At 45.2% G+C, this 19,927-nt stretch overlaps 1 protein-coding gene across 1 annotated transcript in view; it reads right to left on the bottom strand.

The window, feature by feature from the left end:
• LOC144892759 (uncharacterized) overlaps nucleotides 1-19,346 on the bottom strand; it is a 20,109-nt gene extending 763 nt beyond the window's left edge. The window contains exons 1-4 of the mRNA XM_078781106.1: nucleotides 19,275-19,346; nucleotides 17,124-17,318; nucleotides 10,009-10,190; nucleotides 2,745-2,824 (exon numbers count right to left, since the gene is read on the bottom strand). Of these exons, the coding sequence (XP_078637232.1) occupies nucleotides 2,745-2,824; nucleotides 10,009-10,190; nucleotides 17,124-17,318; nucleotides 19,275-19,346 (529 nt within the window). The remainder of the gene's footprint in view (nucleotides 1-2,744; nucleotides 2,825-10,008; nucleotides 10,191-17,123; nucleotides 17,319-19,274) is intronic.
• Nucleotides 19,347-19,927: the final 581 nt, after the last annotated feature.

The following is a 19,927-nucleotide window of genomic DNA, read 5'->3' as shown; positions in this document are numbered from 1 at the left end:
GAATCATACCAACGGTACATGCTACTTCCTTGCTTGCCTCTCAGCATTTAGACGACAGAGCACAGACAACAGTTGGCAATTATAGCGCAGGCATTGATGGGCCTAAATGGCCTCCAATAATAGCACAGGCATTGATGGGCCTAAATGGCCTCCAATAATAACACAGGCATTGATGGGCCTAAATGGCCTCCAATTATAGCGCAGGCATTGATGGGCCTAAATGGCCTCCTATTATAGCGCAGGCATTGATGGGCCTAAATGGCCTCCAATTATAGCGCAGGCATTGATGGGCCTAAATGGCCTCCAATTATAGCGCAGGCATTGATGGGCCTAAATGGCCTCCAATTATAGCGCAGGCATTGATGGGCCTAAATGGCCTCCAATAATAGTGCAGGCATTGATGGGCCTAAATGGCCTCCTACTAGCTGCGTTGAAGTTCCTTGTCAGGGAATTCATATTATAAAACAGCTTGGACAAAGAAACACTATTTTTCGAAAACGCATTTCTTCCAAACTTAAGAAAGATGCAAAGTTTGGGATTATGAATGACAATTTGTGTTGGACATGGGAATAAAAAGCAAACCGAATCGTGAACATACGTACATCATACAGCACCTGGCTCTCTGGTGTTTGGACCTTTGACATGAAACTAGTTCTATATAAAAGCGAATAATTCTTTATTTAAACAATAATGTCGAAAAATGATTTGACATGTGACAAAAGACTCGATTATAAACTAAACTTTAACGACTTAAAGTGAGTGCTTAGAAATCGGAATTTCAAAAACAAAGGAAAAAACTAAGTTCGGTTTAATCGCCCACGAACTTCCATCGAATTAGCCACCGAAAGTTTGGTTAATGGAAAAAAAAAAAACTTGGGATCAAACTTCGGAGAGAAATCTTTGACCTCCCCCTCCTCCCCACCCCCTCTCTTCCTGGCTTTTTAATATCTCGCAAAAAACAACCTGTGATTCCATCAAAGGACTTGGATGTATATCTAATGGTCCTTACGAGTGTTTTGTTACACTCCATTCACCTGTTCATACGTGGAGCTCAACGCTTTGATCATGGAATTTCAAAACCTTCAAATTGGTTCATCTTCTTCTAGATTGAAAAAGCCCATCGAAAAAGCCCATCTAAAAATACCTCTAAAATACCTCTAAAAACACCGGAAATCAAGAGATCTCACAGAGCTTCTCATTTTAACCTGTATAACTATATACCCTGCTCAATGCAAATCCATTCAGCAAGACGGTGCCATAGGGAGGCTTGATACACGTTAAGTAGTTAAAAGCTCAATGTTTAGAAGTTGCTTCACTATATATATGCAGGTTGAACCCCCTAACTTGACTGGGAAGCAAGGCACAGATTGAGTCTCACCCCAGCAATTGCTGCACAACCTGTTAGCAACAAGTGTAGCCTGCCATGCTGACACATTGTCTCTGCCCTGCTCATCAACAATTAGGAGGTTTGCAGCCAGGAATATTCAATTTAACTTAGGAAGCACACTAACCCTATGACATGACACTGACATGTGCATAAATTATACCAATGATGATGTGTTGGTATAATTTATATGCATGACGTCATTTACATTTATATGCAATCGTGGTGTGTGATCGATTTGTAATTGATTCAATGATTTTTGAATTCAATTCAATTCAATTCAATCACACACCACGATTCTGAAACGTGAGTCCTTTTGGATACATAAACTTCGGACAAAAATCCCTCATGGCATAAATTTTGATGATTAAAGAATGGTTCAACATCAACCCAATCAAATCATTAACCGTAACCCATTCATTCTACCTTTATATGTCATTTACAAATATAGGTACTTATATAAATATAAATGGTATATGAATATATGCATGTGTGTTTATGTATGTATATTTATATTTGTATATGCACATGCACAAACTGTAACATGAACGGTAACTGTAAGCTGCGCTTCACTTCCGCTGAACTTGGGGACGGTGAGTCAGCTTTAGCGTGGCTCTTCTTTTATATGCATCTTCTACAGATATCACACATCTTACACACATATAACTGTACATACTTGTCTGATATACATGCCTGTTGTTTCTGTAGACTAAGAAGGAGACCTTTGTTGGTCGAAAGCTTGTCGAGAATTAAAGATCGACCGTCCTGAAGCTACGTCTGCCTCATATTTAATCTCCCGATTATATATATATGAATGAATGAATGATCGTTTTAAGGCCATTTTCCCCGCTAGAGCGGGGGTTAGCCCTGCGGGCCCCATGACAATCATGGTTCCCTGTTTGAGGCAATGTTTTTTTTTATGGCCGGATGCCCTTCCTGACGCCAACCATTAGTCGCCTCTTACGATGTGCAGGGATACGGTGTACCTATTCTAAACCAGGGTGCACACCCGGATCATTCATCCCAGCAAGCTGGTACTCAATTTGCCGACCTCGGAAGGATGACAGGCTGAGTCAACCCCCCTGGCGTTAATTCAGCGATTGACCGGGATTCAAACTCAGGATCCTGAGATCCCAAACCGGCACCCTAACCGCTAAGCCAACACCAGGCCTCCCGATTATATGTATGTATATATATATATATATATATATATATATATATATATATACATATATATATATATATATATATATATATATACTTAAAAAACACTTGAAAAAATAACTCAGAATATTATGGCAATGCAGCACAGGCATATAAAGACCAAAACAAAAATGACATTTTGGATTAAAAGACACACCTTCCATAGCAGGCTGAAAGACAGTAAGGTTTGTGCGCCATGGGAATGAATCTGCAGCTTCCCAAATGTCTTCGAGCAGGCTTGAGGGACAAGGGATTAGAAATGTACATTATGTTGTCGGGAGAGCATTTTGTATACCAACACTCAGCGTTACATTCCCGTCTATCTGCACGACAAACTCTGCTATGTAACAAACTAAATGCAAGTCTTGTAAAGTACCCAACCACGTGCAAAAACCACAACCACACAAACCACACACTCACAAATAAACCACATGATAAACTTCTGTGCTTCTTAAATAATGTTTGCTTTAATTGGTTTGGGAGACCTGAAGGTGAGATCATTATTGAGAGTTTCAGGAGACCTGAAGGTGAGAAAATTAAAAGTTGCTAATTATTGAGAGTTTTCCAATAGTTTTTCCCCAAAAAAGTGTCCCAAAAACGATTGCAGTGGCAGAGATAGATTTATTGTCCCCTACCCCTCCAACAAGGTCGGTGACGGGACATTAAAATGACATCCATCCGACCGACCGATCGACCAACCGATCATCTGTCCATGTACTTTTGTTGACGCGATATATAATCTTTTGGCCTGTTTTTATTTTTTGCACTGATATTATATGCACGATTCAAGGCTCGAGAGATAACAGAGTGGGAAAAGATGACACATTTCAAACAAAGTTGATTCCACAAGCACAGCGTGACCATGGAAGTTGACTATCCTACTGGATGAGTAGATGGCCGATGTGGAATGCATACAGCACATCCATAATGAGAGAGGACGTCTCAGAAATTTAGGGTAAAGATCCAGCAAGGTATAAACATGTCAATAGGGACATTCCACAGTTGTCAAGTTGACAGCGATGCCAAATCAAGGTAGAAGCATTGTGTGATTTTAAATAACTATTGGTTCCTAATTTCATCACACGCAAAGATGGTCACAACAAAAATGCCAACAATTGTCACAAGACAGATGTTTTTGTCCCCCGTCGCACCGCGGAGCGAAAGGGGGACTATGGTTTTCCCCTCCGTCCGTGCGCGCGTCCGCGCGTGCATGCGGACGTGCGTGCGTGCGTAAGTGAAGGACCGAATTCTAATTTGGTGTGTGGGTGCAACCCACGTCAAAATCAAAGATGGCCGCCGCCATGTATGTCTGAAAATTGTGAGCGGAATATCTTGAAAAATAAATAAACTGCTAACTTCTAATCTGGTGTGTGGGTGTTTCTACGCATAAGAGAGAACACTGTTGAAAATTGGGTCGCCACGTCGAAATCCAAGATGGCCACCGCCATGTATGTCTGAACCTTGTGAGCAGAATATCTTGAAAAATAAGTGAAGTACCAACTTCTAATCTGGTGTGTGGGTGTATCTCGGCATAAGGAAGAGAGCTTTTGAAAATTGGGTCGCACGTCAAAATCCAAGATGGCCGCCACCATATATATGTCTAAACCTTGTGAGCGAAATATCTTGAAAAATAAAAGAACTACTAACTTCTAATCTGGTGTGTGGGTGTATCTACGCATAAGGGAGAACGCTATTGAAAATTGGGTCGCCACGTCAAAATCCAAGATGGCCGCCTTGCGTCTTCCACTTTGTCAACTCACATCACTTCACCGACAGGGGGCCTAGGCATAACGCTTGTTAAAACTACTTACATATCAAGTTTTGGCTTGAATGTGATTTCCCACATGTCAAGTTTTGGCTTGAATGTGATTTTTCACATATCAAGTTTTGGCTTGAATGTGATTTTCCACATGTCAGGTTTTGGCTTGAATGTGATTTTCCACATGTCAGGTTTTGGCTTGAATGTGATTTTCCACATGTCAAGTTTCGGCTTGAATGTGATTTTCCACATATCAAGTTTTGGCTGGAATGTGATTTTCCACATATCAAGTTTTGGGGTTGAATGTGATTTTTCACATATCAAGTTTAGGCTTGAATGTGATTTTTCACATATCAAGTTTTGGCTTGAATGTGATTTTCCACACACCAAGTTTTGGCTTGAATGTGATTTTCCACACGTCAAGTTTTGGCTTGAATGTGATTTTCCACACACCAAGTTTTGGCTTGAATGTGATTTTCCACACGTCAAGTTTTGGCTTGAATGTGATTTTCCACATGTCAGGTTTTGGCTTGAATGTGATTTTCCACATGTCAAGTTTTGGCTTGAATGTGATTTTCCACATGTCAAGTTTTGGCTTGAATGTGATTTTCCACATAAGTTTTGGCTTGAATGTGATTTTCCACATATCAAGTTTTGGCTTGAATGTGATTTCCCACATATCAAGTTTTGGCTGGAATGTGATTTCCCACATATCAAGTTTTGGGGTTGAATGTGATTTCCCACATATCAAGTTTTGGCTGGAATGTGATTTCCCACATATCAAGTTTTGGGGTTGAATGTGATTTTTCACATTTCAAGTTTTGGCTGGAATGTGATTTCCCACATATCAAGTTTTGGCTTGAATGTGATTTTCCACATGTCAAGTTTTGGCTGGAATGTGATTTTCCATATAGCAAGTTTTGGCTGGAATGTGATTTCCCACATATCAAGTTTTGGGGTTGAATGTGATTTTCCACATGTCAAGTTTTGGCTGGAATGTGATTTCCCACATATCAAGTTTTGGCTTGAATGTGATTTTCCACATGTCAAGTTTTGGCTTGAATGTGATTTTCCATATAGCAAGTTTTGGCTGGAATGTGATTTCCCACATATCAAGTTTTGGCTTGAATGTGATTTTCCACATGTCAAGTTTTGGCTGGAATGTGATTTCCCACATAGCAAGTTTTGGCTGGAATGTGATTTCCCACATATCAAGTTTTGGCTGGAATGTGATTTCCCACATATCAAGTTTTGGGGTTGAATGTGATTTTTCACATTTCAAGTTTTGGGGTTGAATGTGATTTCTCACTGAATTGATTGATTTTCTTTTCCATATGTATGTATGTATGTATGTATGTATGTATGTATGTATGTATATATATATAATAATAAATAATACATATAAACACACACACACACACACACACACACACACACACACAATACTGTTCAGTTTCTGTCTGAATGGCTCTACACTTTGAATGTCACCACTTAGAGGCTCACCACAGATTTTCTTGGTGAAAATGTTGTGCCTTGCCCGATAACACCACAACCACCCAGTGCTTGCAACAAAACCTGGGATGCCTAAATGTTTAGCGAGCCTTTCGGTGGCAGAATGAAGCTCAATGCCACGAATATCAACACATGCCACGACTCAATGCCACGAATATGACCCCAAAATCGAATCACTTAATATTTACAACATAATACATACCTGTACCAAGTTTGAATTAGATCACTTCAGCCGTTCTCAAGTTTTCGACGTATTAGAGATTTGACCTTTGACCTCTTGACCCCAAAATCGAATCAGTTAATCTTTACATCATTATACGTGCTTGTACTAAGTTTGAATTCGATCACTTCAGCCATTCTCAAGTTATAGACCTATTACAGACTTTGACCTTTGACCTCTTGACCCCAAAATCGAATCAGTTCATCTTTACATCATTCTACATAAGTGTACCACATTTGGTCAGAATCCCATCACTGGTTCACAAGTTATCGCGGTAAAAGTATTTTTTACCTAATATGACCTCTGACCTTTACCCTTTGACCTCGTGACCCCAAAATCCAATCAGTTCATCTTTACCTCATTGACCTATCACGGACGAATGGATGGACAGACGGGCAGCCGGGAAACCGGAAAACCGAGGGACGGACAGCCGGACAACGGGCAACCTGAAAGCATAATGCCTCCGGCGACTTCGTCGGTGGAGGCATACCTAATGAGAATGTGAACATAGAATAAACCAATGTCCCTCGATCATGGCTCGTCTCCACCAGCAAGTTGTTAGCTCGTGTCGGCGACAACTAATCTGAGCGTGAATCAAACTCCTGGGCGTGTTCTGATGTTCGCCTTAAAGAGGTCCAGCCTCCCTCCCCAAAGAGTCTTAAAGATCCATTTGATGAAGAATTCATAGCCAGAAGCATGGCTTCAAGTTTCCATAGAAGCCATAAAACCACCCTATATATTACTGGATAGATAAAAATCACACATAAAACAAGATTCCAGACATACAGATTCATTTATGATCTGTCTTTTCAATGATTATAATCACTGAATATGATGCGCATTGGTGCTGATCATTAAGCCGGCTGTTCTCTTCATTTACCTGGCATCAAAAGGTGTCAATGTACCATTTGCAAAATGAAAACAGCATGATGGATTCGTCATCATCAATTTACCATTCTTTTGGCAGGTTCGGTGATGTCGAATCAGTTTTTGGTAAAGGGGTCAATGTTGGCAGCGTCGACCTCGGGGATGTCCGAGGTGCATCCATCTCACCCGAATCAACATGGCAGACATGACAGGCAATTGTTACCCTCTCTACACCTACACACACCTTCGACTCATGCACGTAGCACACCAGACACCTATCTCTTTCAGGTGACCTCAATACATGGGTTTCAAATTTCCTATAAACAACGTCAACGCAAATGGTAGTGATGTCATACATTCAACTACTGCCTCCAAACTCATAACTTTAACAATATCCTTGGTTTGGTTGGACAAACTATATTGAATCAATCCAAAAAAAACTTATTGGATATTTTAATAATTGTTTTGAGGTTTGAGGAATTAGAGAAACAACTTTTCTTACCTTGCAAAATATTCAGGTGACTCAATAGTTCAATTTTCAGCCACACCTAAAAGCCCTCTTAGAGGAGGTTATTATCGGTCACTGTGACGTCACCCAGCAAAGCGTGACATGAGTACAAGGCTTACAATGTGGAAGGGATTAGTGAACGTCTATTATGCAACTTTGGAGAACTTCTATTTAGTAAATTTGTGGTTACAAAACAATACCAGCACATTACCTGTAGAGTGATTGCGTCAGCGACGTGCACGCCACAGGCACAAGGCCCGCGATGCACGTGGCTCATAATCCTTTTAACTGTTGCTTTGGTCATTTTACACTGAAGGGAAAACTTATACGGAGGTCATGGCCATTGTGAATATGACGTCGTTGACTTCGCATAGCAGGAATCACCAACATGGCCGCCGTAGCCCGGAGATTGTGGGTGGAGTCCGGCGATCTGTCCAACCAATGGGTGGAACTTGGACGCACGCACGGACGGATGGGCGCATGCACGGACGGATGGGCGCACGCACGGACGGATGGGCGCATGCACGGACGGACGGGCGCATGCACGGACGGATGGGCGCATGCACGGACGGACGGGCGCATGCACGGACGGATGGACGCACGCACGGACGGATGGGCGCATGCACGGACGGATGGACGCATGCACGGACGGATGGGCGCATGCACGGACGGATGGACGCACGCACGGACGGATGGACGCACGCACGGACGGATGGGCGCATGCACGGACGGATGGACGCACGCACGGACGGATGGGCGCATGCACGGACGGATGGGCGCATGCACGGACGGATGGACGCACGCACGGACGGATGGACGCACGCACGGACGGATGGGCGCATGCACGGACGGATGGACGCACGCACGGACGGATGGGCGCATGCACGGACGGATGGACGCATGCACGGACGGATGGACGCACGCACGGACGGATGGGCGCATGCACGGACGGATGGGCGCATGCACGGACGGATGGGCGCATGCACGCATGGCTCCTTTAATATAGTATCTACCGTATAAAACACAATGTCGATTTGTGTGTTTGTGTGTTTGTACAGATGACTGTGCCCCCTCCATAGGTTAGGTTTTAAAGGCCAATGTTTTAACATGAATGTGTGTTCACGATGGTCTATTTTGGTGATAAAAAAAACTCGAAAACCATTTTCCATTAAAAAAAAATTACGTCTTTTATTGAAATTGTAGATGGTGCCTCGCAAACCGAGCCTCAAGGTCGGTGCACAGACCTTTTATTATTATTTTTTTTTAATAACAATAAATACAAGGCACATGGAGGTGAAATTTGCCGCACATGATGTGAACCTCGCACAGAGTAAAAGAAGTGTTCATTTACATCCGTATGATGTCCAATAAATAAGGAAGATATAAGCACAGCTGACACTAGGCCGAGGCTTCACACTTTGGCACGCTCATGAGGCTGCACAGTCGAATAAACTGTTCCAACCCATAATTTTTGATGGGCTTTTTACGAGTATAATTATGTTTCATAATGTTATCAATGAAATGGTAATTTTACATGTCTGATTGGCATTAGCCATGGTGTGAGAAACTGTAAAATGATCCAGGTACATCTTCGTGCTCAGGTAGAGCAATCATGCTACAAGCATTTTCTAGTGTAGCTGCCAGAATTCCATGCACACAAAGGAAACACCCAATGAAGTACAATGATTCACTGCAAAGAGAACTAGAAAGCATCTGAAAATGCTGAGCCGATTTGTGTGAAAATGCTAAGCCGATTTGTCATTTGCGTGTGTTGATTTGTGTGATTTGTGTGAAAATGCTAAGCCGATTTGTCATTTGCGTGTGTTGATTTGTGTGATTTGTGTGAAAATGCTGAGCCGATTTGTCATTTGCGTGTGTTGATTTGTGTGATTTGTGTGAAAATGCTGAGCCGATTTGTCATTTGCGTGTGTTGATTTGTGTGGTTTGTGCATCTATTTGCATCCAGACGTCTAATTCTTCCATATTCTCCAGTTTGAAAAAAAATACAAAATGAAAATTGATGATTTTATGCAACCTTGACCTTTGACCTTTTGATATAAAAGCGACCTTTTGATTGGTGAACCAAATCAGTGACCCAATATACAAATTCTTAAAATTCCATGTCAATCGGATGGATGAAAATTGATGATTTTATGTGATGCTGACCTTTGACCTTTTGACAAAATTATTAACTTGCCTTGTCCATATTATCATCATAAAGCTTTGGTGAAATTTGATGACAATAGCTCAAATGGTTAAAAAAAAATTATGTCCCGGACAAGCAGACAGACAGACAGAGACAGAGACAGACAGAGACAGACAGAGACAAAGACAGACAGAGACAGAGACAGACAGACAGAGACTGATAGACACAGACAGAGACAAAGACAGAGACACACACACACACACACACACACACACACACACACACACACACACACACACACGTGATTACAAAACCCCATCTCCTGCTATACAGGGGACGGGCTAACAAAGAACTTGTCAACAATCACTGTCGAGTACATTTAGGAGACACACACATTCCATGTACTCACGCTATCGTTTCCCCAATAACTTCCATGGGACTGTTCCAAGTTCTCTCGTGGAAGCGGGTGTTTCCCAGCCAGCGGAGCAATATCCTCCATAAACCGGACCAGGAATGAGCTTCTTCGAGCCACACAATCCACTCCTCCAACTTGTCCAGTATCGAGCTATTTCCAGCCAACAAGTCCATCACCTTCATAAAACACCACTGTAATTAGATTTGGAGCTAAAGGGGCTTATAAACGGTTGGGTGAATCTAATACCACAAACAAAAGATAAGCACGTGGAAAGCAATTCCTGTAAATTGGAGTTTATCGTCGTACTTATAATGTTAAGCACCCACACGTTAAGGTCACCTATTAATTTTCAACACATTTATTCCAAATCCTCATCTTTTTGAGATAACCAGTGTCAAACATTTTTGGAAAATTTACTCAGATGGCTGAGCCTGGCTTTGGCTCTATAATAATAAGATTCAGATGTAAACTGTTATCCTTGAGCTTGTTGGCATGATCAAACTATCATTGACAAGAATGATACTCGGTAGAGAGTATACCTCCGCCAGGCTGAACAATTTACATTTTGTATCCACCAATAAGCCGAAACTGGATCTGGACTTGAACCAAAATCGAATCTGCTTGTTCTTGTTACAGACCCGACTCATCCAGCAAGTTTTGTCATGACTTGTCCACAACATTTTGAAAATCGGACTATAATCTGTTGTAGCGGTTACCGCTGGATGCACACAATCGCCTTGCACCGGCCAGAACACGGCCAGACGCGCCTCTCCCGGGCATGCCCGGACTCACTGTTCCCGGGCACGCCCGAACCTCCCGGGCACGCCCGGTCTCGTCTTTCCCGGGCATGCCCGCTCTCGCCTTTCCAGGGCTCGCCCAGAGCGTCCGGGCATGCCCGCTATCGCCTTTTCAGGGCTCGCCCAGAGCGTCCGGGCATGCCCGCTATCGCCTTTCCAGGGCTCGCCCAGAGCGTCCGGGCATGCCCGCTATCGCCTTTCCAGGGCTCGCCCAGAGCGTCCGGGCATGCCCGCTATCGCCTTTCCAGGGCTCGTCCAGAGCGCCCGGGCACGCCCAGCCTCGACTTGCCAGGCCGCAGCCAAACACGCCCGGGCAGGTCCAGACTCGCCTTTCCAAGGCTCACCCTTGACACCCGGGCATGCCCGGTATAGCTTTTGCCGGGCAAACTTCCCGACATAAATGTGTATATATATTGCTGCCCGATAAACGGGCTTGTCAGAATACCTGAGCTGTTTTGTTTCAATAAAGCAACTCGGACGAATTCCGTCTTTGGTCGCGTCAATTCTTTCGACTCGCGTTGGAGCGCAGTTCCTTCATTGGTGACCTACCGACATGGATATGGCAGTGACGCTTAAACTGCCTACCTTCTGGGAGGCTCACGCGGCTGTTTGGTTCGCTCAGGCGGACTCTCAGTTCGCCCTGCGAGGCATCACCGCAGACGACACCCGCTTCCACCATGTTGTGGCGGCGCTCGGTTCCGCCACCGCGGCCCGCGCCTTGAGCCTCCTCGAGCACCCGCCGGCTGCTGACAAATACGACGCGCTGAAGACACTCCTCCTCGACGCTTTCGCCCTCTCACCGGCAGCACGCGCACGGCGCCTGCTCGCTCTGCCCGAGCTCGGCGACACGTGCCCGTCCGAGCGCATGGACTATATGCTCTCGTTGCTCGGTGAGCACTCTCCGGATTTTCTGTTCCGCGAGCTGTTCCTTCGCCAGCTGCCTCACCCGGTACGCCTCGCCCTGGCTGGCACGTTGATCACGGATTCCCGCGCCCTCGCCAGGGAAGCCGATAAGATCTCCTCGGCGGGCCAGCACATCGGCGCGGTTACCTGGAGCCCGCCGCCGTCCGAGGCGACGCCCATGACACCCGAGCGCCCTGCGCGGTTGGAGGCCGAACTGCCGGTGCAACTGGCGGCCGCCACGCCGCACCGCCCGCTTCCGACACGACGGCCGGGGCCTCCACCTGACCGGGCGTGGTGTTATTACCACGCCAGGTTCGGACACAAGGCTTGGACGTGCCGGCCCCCGTGCACTTTCGGCAGGTCGGGAAACGGCCGGGCCGGCGTTCATTCCCAGCCATGAGCGCCGGCCACTCGGGCAACTTGCTGTTTATTCGGGACAAAGCGTCTGGGCGGCATTTCCTGTGTGACACCGGCGCCCAACTGAGCGTCATACCCGCCTCCGAGCAGGACAGGCGGGACGCCGTTTGCGGCCCCTCTTTGGTCGCTGCTAATGGCTTGGCCATACGCACTTTCGGCCCACGCGTCGTCACCCTCTGCTTCGGCAGCCAGCGTTTTCAATGGACTTTTGTGACCGCCTGCGTCCATGGCTTTGCTGGGCGCCGACTTCCTCTGCGCGCACGGGCTGCTGGTCGACGTCAAACGTCGTCGCCTTGTCAACGCCGAGACCTTCAGCTCCCTGGCGTGCACGATGAGCAGCTCCGCGCCGACCGAACTGGCGTGCACCCTCCCGGCAGCGAACGAGTTCGCTCGCCTGCTCGCGGAATTCCCGGCCCTCACGCGGCCGACGTTTTCGGCCATCGCGGTGCGGCACGGGATCGAGCACCACATACCCACTACGGGCCCGCCGGTCTACGCCAGGGCCCGCCGCCTCAACCCGGCCAAGCTCGCCGTGGCGAAGGCCAAGTTCGACACGTTGGAGCACCTCGGCATCGTGCGGCGCTCCGATAGCGCGTGGGCCTCGCCACTGCACATCGTGCCAAAGTCGGGGGGTGGATGGCGCCCGTGTGGCGACTACCGCCGTCTCAACGACGCTACCACCCCCGACAGGTACCCGATCCCGCATATTCAGGACTTTTCCGCCCGTTTGGCGGGACGGGTCATCTTTTCGAAAATTGACCTGATACGGGGCTACCACCAGGTACCTGTCCGGGCGGCCGACGTCCCGAAGACGGCCGTCATCACGCCATTCGGCCTGTTCGAATTTTTGCGGATGCCGTTTGGCCTCAAGAACGCGGCCCAGGCATTCCAGCGCTTGATGGACAGCGTGCTGCGCGACCTGCCGTTTCTTTTCGTCTATCTGGACGATATCCTCGTCGCCAGCACGTCCCGCGCCGAGCACCTCCTCCACCTCCGAACACTGTTCGGTCGCCTCAGCGAGCACGGCTTAATTGTCAACCCGGTCAAATGCCACTTCGGCGCGACGACCGTTGACTTTTTGGGCCACCGCATCACCAAGACCGGGGCCGTACCGCTGCCGACCAAGGTCGAGGCCATCACCATGTTCCCGCGTCCCCGTTCCATCAAGGCCCTCCAAGAGTTCCTCGGCATGGTGAATTTTTATCACCGATTCGTGCCCCGCGCTGCTCAGCTCATGCGGCCCCTTTACGAGGCCCTCCGGGGCAAGCCGGCCAAGCATGACATTGTTTGGTCCGCGGCCATGGACGCGGCCTTCGCCAGTGCCAAACGGGTCCTCGCCGACGCAACGCTGCTGGCTCACCCGGTGCTCAACGCGCCCATCGCCCTCACTACGGACGCCTCCAACTACGCGGTGGGCGCCGTCCATGAGCAATGGGTGGACGGGGTTTGGCAGCCACTCGCTTTTTTCAGCCGGCAACTCCGGACTCAGCCGGACTTGAAGTTACAGGTCTTTGAGAATTCATTTCGTTCTATAAAGGGCAACTTTCATCGGATTTTCTTCCCGTTTTTTTTCAACCGAGTCTAAAACTATGTTAGCGACTGTGAAAAATGAAATGATATATCGAATTTGATTTGAAATAAAACTGTGTGAGAGAGGAAGACACCACGGGCCTACAAAACAGGCCTCAAAGCTATGCGAGTTAATAAACTGGTAGATATTTGTTTATATGAAGCCTGTCCCAAAATGGGTGGAGCTGTGGTTCCCAGAATGGGTGGAGCTTTGAGGTTTTGTCTTCTCTGCAAGAACAAGAAGAAGAACAAGAAGAACAACAACAACAGCAGAGGGCACTCTATTAGCAGCGTCTGCGACGCGGCTAAAAAAAAACTTCTTGAAAAACCAATGTTGAGTCACATCGGCATGATTGATCTCTACTGTTATTGGTGGTATTGGGGTTCCGATTGTCATGGTCAATGGTCATGCCCACCCAGTTTCGTGTTGTTGTTAGTCCACAATCTAATGTTTCACACAATTTCCTGTCAAAAGGTACTATAACCATCAAGTGTATGGTACCACTCCAATGGTTCATACCACAGTTATATTGGGTTTGTCCCATATCACACCTACAGTTCCAAAGGTTAATCACATCACACCTACAGCTAAATTGGTATCCCATCACATCTATTGTTTTCCTGGTTCATCCCATCACATATATTGTTATCCTGGTTCATCTCATCACATCTATTGTTATCCTGGTTCATCCCATCACATCTATTGCTATCCTGGTTCATCCCATCACATATATTGTTATCCTGGTTCATCCCATCAGATCTATTATTTTTACTGGTTCATCCCCTCACATCTATTGTTATCCTGGTTCATCCCATCACATCTATTGTTATCTTGGTTCATCCCATCCCATCTATTGTTATCCTGGTTCATCCCATTACATCTATTGTTATCCTGGTTCATCCCAACACATCTATTGTTATCCTGGTTCATCCCATCACATATATTGTTATCCTGGTTCATCTCATCACATATATTGTTATCCTGGTTCATCCCATCACATCTATTATTATACTGGTTCATCCCCTCACATCTATTGTTATCCTGGTTCATCCCATCACATCTATTGTTAACTTGGTTCATCCCATCCCATCTATTGTTAACTTGGTTCATCCCATCCCATCTATTGTTATCCTGGTTCATCCCATCACATATATTGTTATCCTGGTTCATCCCATCACATCTATTATTATACTGGTTCATCCCCTCACATCTATTGTTATCCTGGTTCATCCCATCACATCTATTGTTAACTTGGTTCATCCCATCCCATCTATTGTTATCCTGGTTCATCCCATTACATCTATTGTTATCCTGGTTCATCCCAACACATCTATTGTTATCCTGGTTCATCTCATCACATTGAGAGCTCCGCTGGTCATCACACCTACCGCTCTCCTTGTTTGTCCCACCACACCTCCAACGATAACGATTCATCCCCTCACACCTACTGTGTGTTTTAATATATCTTCTACATCTGTCAGATAATAACAGGTCCATATGTGCTGATACAATCTTATGAAATTGAAAATGACGCTCCTCTGGCTGAAAAAAAAGTACAACAAACAGTATGAGCAAGCAGAATTTTCCAATGCCAGTCATCTTTTTCAAAGGCAAGCTTTTCAAAACAAACGTCACTGCATCCAAGGAGGAAATGGTCACCAGCCTCCACTTCAATAAAACAGTCATACTTCGAATTCTACAATTGTAGTACTTGGCTTAACCACCCCTTTACAGTCAGTGATCCACCTGGGGACAGGCTGACTGATAGAAACACACACCTGCTCCGTTCAGACAGTAGATTAATCATAAATACAAGCACCTGATGCTGTAAACAATGTCAATTTCGTGGAATATTTTTGAATATTTACTGTTCACTTCTTCATGAATGAAGGACATTCAAAATTGATTGGACAAGGTTATCCGTTGGCACTGTAGATCAGCAGTTCTTTGCTCGTTCTAAAGTGGGATGTCTGTTTGTTACACATCATTCATTTCATGAATCTGATATTGCTTCAGAGTTTAATCCAGAAGTTTGCTCAGTCAAACAATTATGGACTTTACTAAAATTGAGCATCGAGATGTCACAAAAAAATGTAGATTATCCCAGGTCAAGAATGCTGGCAAATATGACTCACAACCAACTGCCACTCAGGTCGAAGCATTAACAATAGAGGATTGCAATTTTAAGTTCACTAAATCCACAGAAGAAGGGATTTCTCAAGATAGTGTTGAAATCCCCATCTATGGACACTTGGGCATGTCCAACGTTTCAGCAAGACAGGCCGCCGAAGCCTCAGCACACACGGCCAACTGGAATGGCTGGCACTCCGCTGTGAGCTTCTCAAACTTTTCAAAGTAGAATTTGGAATTTAGAATAGAGCAGCAGTATTCCAATCCGGAACCTGGACTTTGGCCAGAGTACCAGCACAATATCTAACTCTTCTTAAAATCTACCATACCATCTTCAACGTACATCTACCAGTGAATGCTTGCAGATTGGACATCTGCCTTATAATCCGTCCGAAGGATGGCATACTTATTGATGCAACGCCCAGTCTGTGAAGCACCAGCTTAATAGTTTCTAGTCCGGTGAGGGATCGAACACAGACGAGACAGCTCGATCGTGAGTGCACTACCTCTGCACCGTCCGATCAAAATGCAAAATTGTAAACTCGCATCATCCATGAAATGGCCATAGCAACAATACTGTTAAGGTACAACGTACCGTGCCCTCCTGTGGTGCACCAAGTTTATATGGCCGGTATAAATTTAGATTTTAGATTTAGCAACCGTTGGTACCTGCCGGTCTAATGCTCATTTTGTTACGGCCGATCGCCACTCTGGGTGCGAGCAATGGCGGACCAATGGAAGAAAAGACATTCACAGACAGACAGAAAGGAAACGTTTAACAATTTGATTTATTTACAAATATTTAGAGTGAAACTTATCAATAGGAAAGAAAAAGGAACAAGAGGCAGAAACTTATCTTAATTTACACCTTATTCCGATCACTACCAATAAACACAAGGCGCCAGAACACATTCAAGGGGGAGGGGGCTGTACGAGGGTGTCCGGGCTCCCGATTGGTGGAGCCTGCCACTCCGCCCCCACAAGATCCCCTGAAGTTCTTCAGGCCCTGATTGGTAGAGTGTCGCTTCCCCTGCCCCCACAAACCCTCTTGAAGGGACTTTTACCTGGTGCTTTGATGGTGTGCCTTTGAGCCTGTGTGCATTTCCTGGCAAATTATCCCTTATGAGTGGAGGGCCTATCTTATCCCTTCCCCAACACATAATGATATACTAACCCGAAATAAGGGGAAGGGCCAAGATAATGGTCTACTATGAAATAAAACTATTCAAAGGGACCTGTATGGTGGTTGCCATTACTTTTTAGTGGTTTCCCAAAACCGCAACAATACTTACTATGTTGTCTGCAGAAAAGGCCTCATTCTTCATCACCATCTCGAAAGCCTCCAGCACAACCACCACCAATGGGTCATCAGTGAGGCACCAGCGCTGTAGGATCACATTCACTTCTCCGGAGAAAAAGAGGTTTGTCTGGTTGTTTGGCAACAATGATTCACAGAGCACTTTCTTCAAGTGCCTTCCAGAAATGCCCTGCACAAAAAAGAAAATAAAGGATGCACCGAGACATTTCAACCCTAAGTTGTGATGGTGTTTGCAACTACATTGTAATTCCTTCATTTCATTTTCTCTTCTTATTATGTGTTGTGAATTATGAAACGGGTACTGCAACCAGTAATTAGCCCCTCTCCCCCCCCCCCCCCCCCACCCCGCTCTCCGCATGGTGGGCGACGTGGTTTTGCAATCGCTTCTATGGGTGTGTAACCCCCGCTCTAGCAGGGTAAATGGCCTTAAAATGCCCGTTTTTGTTGTTGTTCTATGGGTGTATGCATGTGTATCTGTCCTGGCCATAACTTTTTAGGTCATCTCACCTCGATTCTCGAGGAGATAAACTTAGAAAATGCGTCATGATGTCCGGATGTCTGTCCGTCCGTCTGTTAACATTTTGCTATTTTTTTTGCTACTCCTCCCTTATCAACTGGCTGATTGTTCTGAAACTTGACAAATTAATACAAGACAGTATCCCACACAATCGCTCAGTCTTCGAATTTTCGATTTCAGATAATTGGGGCTCCCAGGGGTGTTAACCCCTGAAATTTTGGATCCCTACTCGTCCCATATTTACCAAAAGATTGCTCTGAATTGTCATCTGTAAATTGTGATCCCAGTGTTTCACAGGGAGGGAGAGGCATCAATGCGTGCCGTACATCATTTGGGCATTAAATGGGTGAGCCGGAGCCTTTGTCAACAAATTTTCAACAAACCTTTATGATAAAAATATGGAGAAAATAATTTAAAATTGGGTCAAAATGTGAAAGGGCAAAGTCATAGTGACTATACATAGCCCATATTAGCCCCACCACAGCGCGTCAAGCACGAGACGTCCCTTTTTTTATCGCTTTCATGTTTCTTTGTTCATTTTCCATTGAGCTTCAGTGTGTCTGACCAGGCCATAACATTTTTACCAATTGAGCTTCTGTCATCAAATCTTCAACAAACCTGTATTATGAGAATATGGATAACACCAATTAAGAAAACTAGGGCATGCCCGTACGTGGGTGCCCGTTCCTTGCCAAAAAAAAAAAAAAACGCTACCCGTACGCTCTACCCCGCCCGTACGCCCGTAAACAAAAAAAACAATGCTCTTCGCTTCCGCCCTTCGCTCTGACTGAATTGGGAGAAATAATGCGCATAAGAAATCGAGAAATTATTATTTTCTCCGGAAGAAATCGAATTACGAACCGTAATGGCGCACGCGCTGGCGCTCGGCTCGGCTCGCTCTCACATCGGCCACGCCTACGCAACAAAGCGTTCTGTGATTGGCTGCCGGAAGTGAAGTCTTCACTGTCCGGAAGGTCGCAAATCGCAGTTACGATGAATCGCAAATTAGTTTTAATTAGTTTTAAAACATAGTTTAACGGCAACATAGTTTTCCAACGTGAAATAAATGAATACGCTCTCAAATGTGCCGTCCGAGGCAGAGTCTGTTCGCCACGTTCGGCACACATGATAGCTCGCTGCTCTCTGATTGGTTGAATCGTTTTTTGGACATAGCTCGGTAACTACTTCTCCGATTAATATGAAACCTTGAAAAGGCACATCCTCGGGTCCCCAGAAATATACCTGGCAAGTTTAAAGTATATCGGACCGGTAGTTGTCGAGAAACAGCGGTCACAGACAAACATACATACATACATACATACAAACATACAAACATACAAACATACAAACATACAAACATACACACAGAGATTACTGGAATTATAGATAGATGTACAATTTTTTTTTCTTTGTGTCAAATTTAGTTTGAGTACAAAGCGCACGCAGACAGGCTTTGCATTTTGAGATGCTTTCTAGTTCCAGGATTTTAATGAGAAATAGGAGTGATGTATTGATATTAGAGAGAGGTGAAGAGCATAGGACATCCACCGGGGTCAGGGATTAGGGGGAGGGATGGGAAAGACTGCATGAATGGGTCACTTGTCTTACCTCGGGGTTTTGTTTGCTTGAGAAATAGAAAGTCTGGTGGATGTGTCTGATGAACTGTGTGAGCTCTTCCATTGAGTTTGTTTTCAGAGAACGCTGTTCAAAAGCTGACAAACAAATGGGCATTCGTTCAGGCTGCCCCATTAATAAAGTCTTCACAAAAAGATCTATTCATTAATGTAACTTGTGGATTATATCATGAGTTTGAATCCAAATTTATCAAATACAACAGAGTAGTGAAAATCGCATTTCCTTTCTCGATTACGACATTCAGAAACTGATGTGACGAGTAAAACCAGTTTTCAATGACAACCTCGCTTTTGCTTTTGCCTCGCTCGCAACAACCTTTTCTGGCAATCCCTTCAATCTATACTATATAGGTGGTGGAATAAGTTTCAATCTATACTATATAAGAGAGCCATTTGTCTGTGCGTGTCTTTGTGTGTGTGTGTTTGTTACCATTTTTGTCAGAGATACCTGAACAGATCTTCGCCAAACTTTCAGGAGTTCATCAATGAGCGTAGGGGAGTGTTTTAGGGCCAAAAAAAAATTGAAAAATTTGATTGGCAAAAAAAGTTCGTTTTGATTTGATTTTTTTGGAATCACTCTGTAGTGCCTGAGACTTTGGAGCTATGTAAACGGTAATCTACTATATA

Source organism: Myxine glutinosa, chromosome 6, assembly GCF_964187855.1.
Source record: "Myxine glutinosa chromosome 6, kmMyxGlut1.1, whole genome shotgun sequence".
Classification (NCBI taxonomy): domain Eukaryota; kingdom Metazoa; phylum Chordata; class Myxini; order Myxiniformes; family Myxinidae; genus Myxine; species Myxine glutinosa.
Note: the sequence above shows the minus strand (reverse complement) of the source record. Positions and strands in the feature narration are given on the sequence as shown.